General features: G+C 41.4%; 1 protein-coding gene across 1 annotated transcript; it reads right to left on the bottom strand.

The window, feature by feature from the left end:
- Nucleotides 1–7,567: 7,567 nt before the first annotated feature.
- LOC147511457 (protein JINGUBANG-like) lies at nt 7,568–11,750 on the bottom strand. Its single transcript, XM_086603154.1, has 2 exons — nt 11,114–11,750; nt 7,568–8,402 (listed from the first exon to the last, which is right to left on the bottom strand). The coding sequence occupies exons 1-2, from the start codon at nt 11,687–11,689 to the stop codon at nt 7,683–7,685; spliced, it is 1,296 nt and encodes a 431-aa protein (XP_086459280.1). The 5' UTR covers nt 11,690–11,750; the 3' UTR covers nt 7,568–7,682.
- Between the last annotated feature and the right edge of the window lie 2,273 nt (nt 11,751–14,023).

Below are 14,023 nucleotides of genomic sequence, written 5' to 3'. Positions count from 1 at the left end.
AGAATAGTCTGTGGCCCAGGAGGAGAACCATCTAACCCCAGGAAGAGGCAGACATAGCAATTATAGTGTGCCACCGTGGAAGGGGAGGTGGAGGTAGCAATGGGATCGAAGACTCTAGACGAGATTGAAATAGTAAATTTGGGGGTAGGGAAAAAGAGAAGTTCACTTCAGTAGGGGCCGATTTTTCGGAAAAGTGGAAGAGTAAGTTGACACAGTGCTTGTCAGAGAATAGTGATGTTTTTGCTTGGGGAATAGAGGATATCACAGGGTTGGACCCTGGTTTCGCATGTCATCGTCTGCATATGAAGGAGGATGCAAAACCAGTGAGACAGAAGATGAGGAGTATGAGGCCGAAGTATGTGAAAGGGATTCGAGAGGAGGTTGCCAGGTTAAAAGGAACGAGAATCATCAGGGAAGTGGAGTTCACAAATTGGTTGTCTAACGTCGTCGCGGTACCAATGTCAACTTGGAGTGTCCTAAAGACAGTTACCCTATGCCGCAAATTGATGAGTTAGTAGACAGAACAACAGGATTCAAAATATTTTCATTTATGGACGCTTCAATGGGATATAATCAGGTCGCGATGTACGTTCCAGATCAGGAAAAGACATCCTTTGTGGTAGAAGGTGGTACCTACTGTTATACCAGGATGTCGTTTGAATTGAAAAACGCCGGGGCCACCTTCCAACGGTTGGGAGAAAAGATGTTTGAGGGCAAGATTCGAAAGGGAATCGAAATATACATAGATGATATGGTGGAAAAGAGTATGTCAGAAGAAGAGCACTTAGATGGCCTGAGGGAGACATTCAGCATACTGCGAAAGCATAATCTAAAGCTCAATCTAGAGAAGTGTACATTTGGAGTGACCATCGGGAAGTTTCTGGGTTACATTGTTACTCATCGCGGCATAGAGGCAAACCCCGAACAAATAAGGTCCTTAGTGGAAATGCCCTCCCCTCAAACGTCAAGGAAGTGCAACGATTAGCTGGAAAGGGTCGCGGCATTGAACAGATTCATTTGAAAGTCATCCGATAAGTGCAAACCGTTGTATCGGTTGCTAAGAAGTACCTCGGATTTTGCATAGATGACGGAATATGAGAAGGCGTTTCAGGAATTAAAGAATTATTTAGGAAAGGCTCCTTTGTTGTCGCAATCGGAATAGGGTGAAAAACTATACCTTTATTTGGGGGTTACGGAGTACGCGATTAGCTCAGTCCTCGTCAGGGTAGTGGACAAGGTGAAGAAGCCGGTGTATTTTCAAAGTAAAACCTTACTGGATGCTAAGACCCGATATAGTAAAGTGGAGAAATATGCTTTGGCACTGATATTCTCGGCCCTGAAGTTGAGACTTTACTTCGAAGCACATATGGTGGTGGTGGTGACTAACCTCCCCCTCAAGCACGCACTGAAGGTAGAGAAGTCTGGGAGAATGCTCAAGTGGGTAGTAATGTTAAGTTCTTATGAGATCCAGTATCAGATCAGAACCGCGGAGAAGGCTCAAGCAGTGGCAGAGTTTTTAGTGGAATTCTCGGCGGAGGATCCCACATGGGGGGAGGAGATGTTCATGGAGCCTGAGCAAGAAGGGGAGCAAGATCCTCTGGACCCTTGGGATGAGAGGAATGGATGGAGAGTGTTCGCGGACGGGTCGGCGACAGACGCTTGCAGTGGAATAGGTATCATGTTGGTTACCCCGATAATAACATAATTGAACAAACTATGAAGCTGGGATTTGCGACATCCAACAATGAATCAGAGTATGAGGCTGTGATAGCAAGTTTGAGAATGGCTAAGGATTTGGGGGTGAAGGAATTGACAGTGTATTCAGATTCAAACTTAGTGGTATGCCAAGCGAATGGTGGTTTTGCCACGCGGTGTCCTCGGATGGCGAGATATTTGGAGGTACTAAATAGAAGAGCGGCAAAGTTCACAAAGATCAGGTTCGTGCATTTGGGCCGCGGAGTGAACCGACATGCTAATGCCTTGGCCTATGTAGCCGCGGCGATACCAGGCTCCGAAGAAAGAACTATCAAGATAGGGTAGTTGGCAAAACCAAGTACAAAGGAGTCCAAAGAGGTGTTTCAGGCCGCGGAAGAGGATGGGGGGGTGGATGGATCCTATCAAGAACTTTTTGTCGGGGGGAGAGGTAAACGATAAGAAGGAAAAAAGAAGGTTGGAACAAACTTCACGGAGGTACACTTTGTTGGGGGGAGAGTTATATCGCAAGAATTTTGATGGGCCATTGCTGAAGTGTCTCAGGCCGAGGTTGGCACAAGAAGTATTGGCAGAGCTTCATGGGGGAGATTGTGGGAGTCACTTAGCGGGGAGAACCACAGCTCACCAGTTGTTGACATAGGGATATTTTTGGCCCCACAAGAAAAGAGATGCAGTAGAGTTTGCTAAGAAATGTGAGAAATGCTAGAGGTTCGCTCAGCTGATATTCGCACCAGCCGAACTGCTTCATAATGTGTCTAGCCCCTGGCCATTCACAATGTGGGTCATGAATATAGTGGGACTGCTGCCCATGGCCAGTGGTAAGAATAGATACATGCTCGCGACCACCGATTACTTCACCAAGTAGGTAGAGGTCATACCGCTGCAGCAGATAAAAGAGGAGCAAGTGATTAAATTCTTATGGGAAAACATCATATGCAGATTGGGGTTACCATATGCTATTATCGCGGAGAACGGAACCCAATTCATAGGGTCCAAGGTGAAGGATTTTCTGCAAGCATATCATGTAAAACAGGGGTTCTCGGCCCCTTACAATCCCGAGGGCAACGGACAGGCTAAATCTTCCAACAAAACCATAATGAACAATCTCAAAAGGAAGTTGGAAGACAAGAAGGGGGTATGGGCCGACGAGTTGAATCATGTACTGTGGGCATACCAAACTACGCCACGAACCACCACAAGAGAAACTCCATTCTCACTAGCTTATGGCATAGAGGCAGTAATCCCATCAGAGATGGTGGCATCCACAACCCGGACAAGGGCTTGTGGTGGGGGGTTTGAACTGGGGTATATTGCCAAGGGATCTAAATTTGGCAGAGGAGAGAAGGGACTACGCACGCATCAGATTAGAAGAATACCACCGACGTCTGCAGAGACAGTACAACAAGAGAGTGAGGCCTCAATGGTTTCAGGTTGGAGACTTCATACTCCATCGAGTGACCCCTAACACCAAGAAGGTAAATGATGGAAAGTTAGGACCAAATTGGGAGGGGCCCTATACGGTGGTGGATGCTAGAGGGGTTGGCACCTACAAGCTATAGACTATGGAGGGGAAGCTGATAGAGAGACCATGGAACGTAAGGATGCATACTGAAGAGTTTCTACAGCTGAATGTAATGAGAGTCTATTTCAAGAGACTGGAGCTATTTGTAAATATATAATACAATGGCACTTTTGAGAGAGTATTTCTGCTAGCAGTAAAAGGCTTAACAGCTGAGAGAAAATACCGAAGGGGATGAGCCTTCCGCGGACGGGAGGTCCAACTTAAACCGGGGCAAAATATGTTCCCCGTCGCAGATATGAGGTCCGAATTGAACTAGGGGGTAGAGTGAGTACCCTGTTCACGGATACAAGATCCTAGACAAGCAAGAGGTAAAGGGAGTTGCCACTTTTGCGGACGAGAGGTCCGAATCGAATTAGGGGCAAAATGAGTTGCCCCTTTCGCAGACGAGAGGTCCGAAGCAAACGAGGGATTGCCTCCAAACTGCATAAGCCATAGGCGAGGCCAAATTGAGTTGCCCCCAAGAGTGGGGTGTACCCGTCTAAACTTAATCGAGAAGCCCAGGACTACAACAAAACCTATGCAAAAGAGGGGCCCTATAAGAACATGGACAGAGGGGACAACAGCACATTCAAAACTAATTAGAGGAGTTTAATTACCATCAAAGAGTCAATCGGAGATTAATAGAGTAAGGAGTTAAATGCTGGACAATTCTCAAACATTAAGTAGCAAGACACACGGTGACACTTCAAAAATTACAGGGAGCATAGGAGAGAAATACAAAAGCACTTAAACATCTTCATTCATCACCATCTCCGTAGCCTCTTCAATAGCTGCATCATCAGCTATATCAATGGCCCTAGCAACTATCTCTGCCACCACTATAGAGGCTGAGACCTCAAAGGAGGGGACAAGGTCCACGGGTATCACAGCCACTTCAGATTTGACAGTAGGAGCAGACATTTCAGGGAGCAAACGACCCTCTATGATAAGGCGGTCATACTCCTCCTTAACCTTCTTGGCCACACGTTTGTCAGCTAGTGCTTTGAAACACTCCTGTAGTTTACCCATGTCAGATTGATGTTGGTTGAGGAGGGCTACGGTGTTGTCCTGGTGCTTTTGGGAGAGAGCGGCCATCGCTTCATTATGCTACAAAAGGAGGGTTTCGCGACTGATGGCTCAAGCGTTCATTAACCTTATCCATGTATTCTTGATGGGAGGCCTCGGTAGTCTTGAGCTCATCCTGAGCTTTGATTTTTGCCAATTCCACGGCATCAAAGTCTTGTTGGAGGCGGGTGCATGTCTCTTTTAGCTTCTCAAGACGGGCAACTTCCTTCTCCAGGGATTCCACTTTGGATTTAGCACCAAATAGTCCGCGAATCATATAGGAGATATCCAGGCTCATCTGAGATGAAGAGGAGGGTTCAGACAACCAAGATTAGATAGGAACAGTGATAAGGTTAGGAGGAAAGAGTACCTTCTCCCAGTTGGTATAAAAAGAAGTCTTGTGCTAATCAAACGAGCCCCCTTCTGCATAAGTGAGGTCCTTAGGGAGGTGAGACCCATAAAACAGAGAGGAAGCCACAGCTGGATTCTCCAAGGCCGAATCATTAATGTTGACGGTGCGGCTGTAGACCTTGAAGGTAGGGCAGAAGGCAGATACAGGTTCAGCGGATTTCGGGCCGGCCTAGGTGTCGGCTCCTTTCCAAGCCGTTGAGTTGGACGAGTAGGGGCGGCGGGTACTGGGACAATCAAAGTGGAGGAGGGTACATCGGACACAGAAGTCCGTAGACGCTTAGGAGGCGGACCGGGGGAAGATCGGATAACTCGAGAGGGAACTATCTTGGTCACAGTATCCTCATCTGAGTTGCTGTCAAATAACTTTCTCTTGGAGATATCCATGTCAGAATCGGGGGAGTTCGCGTGATCTTCTTAGGTGGTAAGGGCTTTGTAAGATTGATGGGCAGCAGAGCCTGAAGGGGAGTTAGAAGAGTGGGGTGGGGGCAACAGTTGTGGAGGGTTTATGTTTCCTGGTGTGACGTCTTTTAGAAGGAGGGGGAGAAGCTAGAGTCTTTCTTTCTTTGGGGGGAGGTGGGCGATAGAAAGGGGCGATGTACCCTCCGATGGTCTGCAGTTGGGGATCAGAGAGCAGCGGAGTGCCGGTGGTAGGATCAATTCCGAGGACCGCGGTTTGGGAGGATCCTAGTTCGCGGAGCTTTTGGAAAATGTTGGAGGTCTCGTTGGCATATAGTTGCGACTTCGAGTCAGGTCTCCAACCTGCACAAATGAATCACAAAATTAGATCTCAAGCCGCAGACTATGCATACAAGTGGAAGGATGAGAAAGGGACTCACCACTAGGCAAAAAGGCCAGATGATTGAGAGTCAATTCAGCGGGGAGATCTGCAGACAGAAAGTTGCCAGATATATACAGAGGATCGTGATGCCACATCTTGTCCGAAGAGGTGACACAAAAGACAAAGGACTATTTCTTAGGGCGGACGCAGAATGAGTGATAGCCTACGCTGACATCTTTGGTGCTCTTTTGTATGTAATAGGAAGCAGTCATGTCGCGGACTATTATTTTAGGTACCCCAGACTTGTTGTAATGGTTTGCGGCGTACATGACTCTCCAGAAGTTGCCAATGCCTTGACAGGGAGGGATATTAAAGTGGTTGCATACCTCGACATCCAAAAGAGACAAAGGGAAGCGGAGTCCAGCAATAATCTGGCCAACCATGGCCACCAGACACCCTGATTTGTAGGGAACTAGGTGAGGAAAATAAGTTAGGTCAGGCACATGTTCCAAAATGACATCAACAGGGATGTCATAAGCGGCTTTGACCGCCTCTAAATTAGGTCTATGACTATGAGGCGGCGGCGGCGGAAGAGCAAAATGTTGCCCTGAAGTGGAAGGGGCTTCAGAGGGGTCAGTGGGAGGGGGAGATGCTACCGCGTTAGAGGGGGAGGGGGAAGAAGCGGTGGAATGGGAGTCCGACATCGGAGAAAGGGGTCAGAATAAGAAAGCACTTCGCTAAAAAATGGGGAAGAGGGGGAGAAACAGTTTAAAAAGAAAAATGCACAATACAAAAAAAAAAAAAAAAATGATCAACCTGAGGAGATAAGGAGATAGGCAAGACGTTAGGTACCGGAGTGCTGGTAGGAAGAAGAACACAAGGAGCAACAACGCCACCGATCGGAGGAGTAAAGACACGGAGATGAGTGAGGGGAAAAAATGCAAGAGGAAGAGTGAGAGTCTGAATAAGGAATGGGGACGATTGAGCGGGCTTTTATAAGGAGGACACAGTAATCTGGGGGTGCTGAAATCGAGGGGGCACCGAAAAGAGCTAGCCAAAGGGTGATGCGTGGATGCACGAAACTCGAAGAGGTGCTGTCCACAGGCACGTGTCAAGCTCGTAAGTCCAACAATTCAAGTGTGAAGCCGCGACCTGCGATAGGGGGAAAGCCGGCACTCTCGACCCCTCGATCACGCGGAGATCGCTAACTCGAGAGGGGCATCTGTAGTAGTAGGATCCGGGGTATATAAGATCTGCGGTAGGATGAATCGGAAGCAACATAACTCTCAGAGATGGGGGGCACAGGATCAGGTCGTGGATACTTAGTTACTGTACGGAAACCCTACACGTAGGACACCGAGTGCCACAAGATGGAGGGATAGGTGGATGGTTAAGATGAAAGAGGATAATAGTATAAAGGAGAAAGAGGGAGAGAGAGAGGGAGGAGGCTTTTTCATTATTCTATGGGGCTATATCTAGAGCTCTAGGAGAGTGTGAGAGAATATGGATTGAGATCCAACAAGGTGTAAGAGAGTGTGAGTGTAATAGTGATTGAGATATAACAAATATCTTGAATGCTTTGAGATCTAAATATTAGCTCTGTTATGAAGCTTTGGCTTCATATTTCCAGCAATATACATGTCCAAACTAATCACTTATTATAGGCTCATTTGCCTCAGTGCATATATTAATATGTTAATGAAATCATTTCAAAATATTGCTTTGGTACAGCAATCGTTTGTAAAAATTCATTTTCTAACTTTCCAAACTCTGACTCCTGCCAAACAGCCAGATGTTCTTTTGCAGATACAATCACGTGCAATGCACGTGCACTTTTGCTAGTGCAAATGATGACAGGCACCACGGATTGCACCGTCAATTTACTACAAGACTAGGCCCGCCACCGAAGGCCTGGGATTGAACATGATCACATGAAGCATGGAGAAATTGGCTCCAGCGACCAGGCTAGGATGCCAGATATCATTAAGGAATTTAAAGTAGCTGCCCCCTAAGCTTATATCCATGTCATGCAAACTCTATCAAAATGCACACTAAATTCACTTAAAATGTCTCCGAGAAAAATAATTTCACAGGTAGAATGTGTTATTGATAATGAAAACAATCACTATAAAAAATAAATAAAAATAATGGAAACTATAATTCAAAGTACTCTTTGCCAGCTTGTGGTGAACTCCTACTTGAATCACAAGAGTGCGAAACCCTCCATACTTTAAGAGTACCGTCTAGACTCCCAGTGCATACAGTACAACCATCTTCATTATCTCCCAATACTTTATCAGTAAATGCGTTAAGACACCTAATGGGACCTCTATGTCCTTGTAACACGGCTAAACAATTATGCTGACCATCTCTTTCTCTAACCCAAACTCTACTAGTCAAGTCAGCAGAACCACTAACCACATAATTTGACACACTAGTAATGCACATTATGGCATGGGTATGTCCTTGAAGTGCCCCACCATATTGTAGTTGGCCTGAAAACCAACCTTTAAGCCAATAGTGAATGTATCCATCAGTACAACCGCCATATAGAAATCCACTATCTGTAGTAAGGGCCAGTACTTTAACTGGGGACTGTTTAGCTGGGAGTGTAATGGTGAGTGAATGAGGTCGATCCCCGTTGCAAAAATTTCGTCGCCAAACTCTTACTGTCGCATCATCAGAAGCAGTATAGAGAACCCCATCATCTCCAACTACAACAGCATTTACTGGTTCGGGATGGGCTTGGATTGTTTCAATACATTTGTGGTCTGAAATTCTCCAAACCTTCACAGTTTTGTCTGTTGAAGCTGAATATAAGAGATCATCAGAGATGCTGATTGCTAGAGACGATATTGGTCCCATATGCTTCGTCTGTAAGATAAGAGAAAGTGTTATAACTTGAATTCATGAAAAGTAGGTGAAATGTACATAGAATTAATTTGGCATTTAGGAAGGAAATGGTTATATTAGTTTTGACTTTTAAGTCGGCATTCAAATTCAGAACTCTCTGCCTAGCCAATGTTACCTACTCCCAAAATTGTTGCCCATGAACAATTTATGTATCTTATCAAAAGAGTAATGGCAATAATACTCTAGACATAAGACCGTTGCATATAATTATGAGCCTATAACTCATCCAGCAAACCTTCGTTAACTGTACCAACATAACATAATGTCCGAATAAGATATGGTGTACGAACCACGAAGCACTGAAGCTTAGGAATTAAGGTTTGGCAGTTATAGAGTTGTGGGAATTTATCTGATCGTGTGATCATCTTCCATGAACTGGTCCAGTGAAATGACTGTACATACATGATCACCATGTGAGAGTTAATGTACGTACAAAAGGGACATTGTACCCAATGCTGTAAAATGTCTTTTACTAGTTTGGGTTCCCTATTCCAAGAGCCAAAATAGTTTGGAAAAACAAATGGCCCCAAATCCACCATCCTACGGCTACGAGATGAATTTTCTCTTTCATTTGAAGTAGCCTATTTTTTTTTTTTTTTTTTTTGAAAGAAGATAAAAAGTTTAGGCTAGATTTTGGACCTGAATTATATTCTAACATAAACCGTTCCTCTGACATCAATTTCTCTTTCCTTTAAAGTAGCTTAAACAATTGGATGTTGGATTTTTTTGGAGGGGCATGTCTAATTTCACCATAGTTTTGAGGAGGTATGTCTAAAATACCACCCAAAAAAAAAAAAATAAAAATAAAAATAAAAAATAAAGGTATACACTAGACCTATTAACATGTGTTTTTGTTAGTCAGCACAATAGTACGTTAAGTGAGCTAATTAGTGTTAGTTACACTAAAACTAAGTGTTTATGTACATGTCACAAAGACTAAGAGCATCTCTAGGTAAAGGCAAATCTAGTCCTATCAAGTGTGTTTGCCTCTACCAATTTGAAATTTTCTGGAATTCCATCTCTAGGTAGAGACATAGTTCGTGATTCCGAACGAAACTCCGGAATTCCGCTCGGAATTTCAGTTTTCCAAAAAAACATAATTCTAAATATAGTGTCGAAATAATCGAAATTTTGAAAGAATTCGAAATTCCTAATATAATAGGGTCGAAATTTATTGGATTTCGGTTTTTGGATTTATCGGAATTCCCGAAATTCGAAATCCCGAACTATGGGTAGAGACAACCCCAGTCGTTTCAAGTGTTTGTTCACATCCGTATTCACAAATTTAGCATTTTGTTTGCGGATTCGGCTAGAGCACAACAGTGGAAGTGTCACCTGAAATTTTGTTTGACGTTTTCAACATTCTAGGTGACACTTAGAATGGCGTGTGGGTTTTTTTGGGTTACATATAGCTACTTTTTATGGGAAATGAAATATTTTAATATTAAAAATCTAAATGGGACCTACTTAACTAAAATACATCTCTCTTTAGAAAAAAAATAATAATATTTAAATACTAAAATGGGTTCCACTTGAACTAGATTTTTTTTATTTTGGTTTGCCTCCCACCTAGAGTTAGGGACGGTTTGTGAACACCCATTCACATTCTTGTTCACAAATTCTAGGAATTTGCCTCCACTACATAGAGATGCTCTAAGGGGTAGATAAGCCCAAAGGAGAGTTACATATCGAGTTTAGAGCTATGTAACGTTGTCTGTTGTTATGATCTGTCACTCCCCATCTCATGTGGGAGATTTGTAACTGTGTTTTTTGGGAATTGCTACATCTAGGGGTCTGCCTAGTTAGCACTTAGAACATTATCAACACATTGTTAAAAATCATTTCTAATGTGACATGTAGCAATTTTTTTGGCAATTTGGATCACCAACACGCTGCCAAAACCACATTTCTATTCCACCAATTGTTAAATTCACAACCAAAATACTCACAATTTTATAGGCAGTGGGTCAGACAGGACAACTTTTTCCATTCCACACATGGGATGGGCCAAATTTTCACGTTTTACTACTACTACTGTTGTTGTTGTTTTTTTTTTTTTTTTTTTATTATTATTATTTAAATAGGTATCATTATCATCATACCATCATATTACTATCAAATGTATTCAAAATGAAATCTGTCATAAATAATAGGTAATAGATCAAAGGGGATGGTTATATGAACTCCACCTTATAGTGACTCCAAAATTATTTCCACTCCTAAAAATGGACTTACAAGATGAATTGAGGACTAATTTTTTGTAGAGATATATATCACATGATCAAAAACACTACCACAAAAAATCAGCTCAATTGAATATGTATAACCTTGTCAAAAGTTGTACTGAAATTAAAAAAATATGGGCCATTGGATAATCTCATAACATTATAAACAATTTTTGACGAGCTGATTTTTTTGTGAGGATGATCTCTGTTAGGTGGAGAACATCTCCACCAAAAATCAACTTTTAATTCCTTGTATTTAGTGGTGGAGTTTTTTTAGACTCACTTGATGTGGAGTTCTTATAACCATCACCTAGATAATCATGAATAAGATAGCATCAATGAACCCCACATATAATTGTTAGACTTAAATGCCCCTACCGGAAGTGGGAAAAAACATTACCATTTGCCTAACTTCGAAAACATGAACCAAAACAGAATCAACATTACCATTTTTTTGTCCTTCCCGGCAATGTAATTCCGAACATAGTTGCCTAACTTCGGAATGGTCGCAATCCTAACATGCGTAGGGATTCCATCCCAAGTTCTGCGCCATACCCTTATCTTGCAATCAGAATAAGCAGCGAAAAGTTGATCATTTGAGACAGCTAATGCGTACACCATACCAGTCTTAGACTTCAACTTCCCACATTCAGTGAATTCTGGTAGTTTCCATATTCGAATGTAGTTGGACTCGGAACCTGTGTAGACTAGGCCGTTTGATATAGCAATGGATAGAATTCGACCGTCCTTTTTTAGCATGGAACATATGCATCGTTGCGACGATTGAAATTTCTCGATATTTAGCTGGTGTTTGTCGGGATTCGGAAATGTGGAAGATGGTTGAGGAGAAGGTGGAGGAGTAGGTTTGAAAGGTAGAGTGATCGAAGAGGTGCTATGTCGAGGTGGAGAGAATTGTGGTAAGTGAGAGAATGAAGATTCTTTGGTTGAAATGCTTCTAAACAATCTATTTACGTTGAAAGAATAATGTGGTGAGGGGGAGTTTCTGGGATCTATAGAAGCCATGCTTTGTCACATTGTTTACTTAAAGTGTGAGCAGTGAAATATATATATCTATACTAGAAAAGACTAGACGCACCAATGCGTCATGAAATCGCCAAAGAACTTTCGTTTTTGCCGGTTGCCCCCAAAGATTTAGTATCTTGAAAATTTCCGTATTTGTTCATAGTTTTGTACGTGTTTTCAGTTTTTAACTTTTACCGAAAATTTTATTAAATTTTACGTATGTTTTAATCATCTTCAAAAATTTGGTCAAAAATTAAATTTAATTACTTGCGTGCACTAACCAAGTAACCATACAATATTAACTAAACAAGCCACCTCTTATTCAAACGGTGTTGTGATCGTGGCTGCACCTAGCGTAAAGAAGTTTTAAGTTTTATGTTATTTCGATCTTGCACACGTAAGGGTAGATTGAGTATTTCAAAAAATACAAAAGCTATGACACGATCAAAACCTAATAAAATATCTTTAGCACACCAAAACTCATATGTGCCATTTTCATATGTGCCATTTTTAGGAGGAGTCAAACCAAAATAAAATGGCTTTTGCTGGTGCCAGATTTGTCACATGGTTGGTGCCAGATTTGTCACATGGTTGTCTGTTGTAGCATATCAATATTACCTGTAGTGCAGATGGTATCATAGTCACAGTACAAAATATCCTGATATAATATGATATTTGGAGATATTTATCTGGATTTCAGAAAAAAATATATAAATATCACGATATGTTCAGAGATATATACAACTGTAAATATTAGTGATATTTTAATGATATTTGTGATATTTGTGATATTTGGAGATATTTTGTGATATTTGGAGATATTTGGCGATATTTTATGTATATAACAATTTTATTTAATATTTACCATTATATTTCAAATAAATATAAATAATGTATCATGATATATCAAGAAATATCTACAATATCTACGATATTTTAGATATTTTAGATATATCCACGATATTTGCATGTGAAACAATGTCAAATACCCCCAAAGAGGGGGATATATCCACGATACATATCCAGAAATTGAATATCGATAAATACCCATATCCTGATATTTTGTACTATGATCATGGTAACCCCAAGTTGCATTGGATAGCAATAGTTGAAAACTTGAAATGACTCACTAGTATCGTACTACGGCTTGCCTGTACTTATGAATGACCAAGCAAAGAGATGGATGCGAGTTTACGGCGTTACATACATTGGATTTTTAGAAACAAAAAACAAAAGTTAAAAATGGAAAGATAAAAAGAAAAGGGTCGGGTTTTAGAGACATATATATTCTTAAAAAAATGACTCATAAAGGCAGAGAAAAAAAACGATTGTAGGCGCTCAAGAGTGAAAAGTCTCCTAAGCACCCATCCACTACGCATCCATACACCATCTTTTTATCTATTGATTAACTTGAGTTAATTAAAAACTAACAAAATATTTATTTTATTTTTTCTCTCCAAATCTTTTAATTTTCTGTGCTTCCATAAAAAAGAAAAATTAAATATTAATTTCAATTAAAAATTAAAAAATTGCAAATTAATTTTTAATTTTGTGTTGCAGATTTTTAATGTGGTTCTCCTTAGCTCAATTACAGTGTGAATTTCTCAAAGTTATTTTGTATTGGCTATTATCATAAGTATTTTGAGTTGTAATAAAATTACAATTTGTAATTGCATTTACGTTTCTTTACTAATTATGATAAAATTTAAGAGTTTTTTCATAAATGTTAGTGTAGTTTTTTTTTATGTAAAGTTATTCTTTCTTTATAGAAACAAAAAAAAAAAAAAAAAAAAAAAATGAAAATGAAAGATTTGTGAAGAAAAAAATGGAATAATTGTAGAGAATAAACAAATATTTGGTTTGATTTTAATTAACTTGAGTTAATCAATAGATAACAAAATGGTAGATGTGTCGTGGATGAGTGCTTACGAGACTTTTCGCTCCTAAGCGCAATGTTTTCTCCACTGGTCCTGTATTGGACACTCACCAAATTCGATTGGGCAGCCTCCAGTCCATGCACAACAAGAAGCCTAACAGCCAAGCCCAATACCCACCCACAAGACAACTCTCTCTAAGGAACTCGGCAAAATAGCCCCGTAACTTCGGGAGAAGGGGTGCCTCCTCACAAAGGGGGTCGCAATGACCAGGCTCGGGCTACTGTTTACCAAAAACACAGTCTCCGCAGTCGTAAAGACCATGTATGAGGGGCCGACGCCTAAAGGGAAGGTCAAGGAAGTTGGTGACCTGATGATAGGGGAGTCGACGACCAAAGCCCCGGTGAACGGCGACCGTAACTATAATAGTCCTAAGGTAGCGAAATTCCTTGTCGGGTAA

The sequence above is a fragment of the Coptis chinensis genome, chromosome 3 (assembly GCF_015680905.1).
Source record: "Coptis chinensis isolate HL-2020 chromosome 3, ASM1568090v1, whole genome shotgun sequence".
In the NCBI taxonomy this organism is placed as follows: Eukaryota; Viridiplantae; Streptophyta; class Magnoliopsida; order Ranunculales; family Ranunculaceae; genus Coptis; species Coptis chinensis.
The sequence above is the reverse complement of the archived record's forward strand: the minus strand, read 5'-3'. Positions and strand labels throughout refer to the sequence as shown.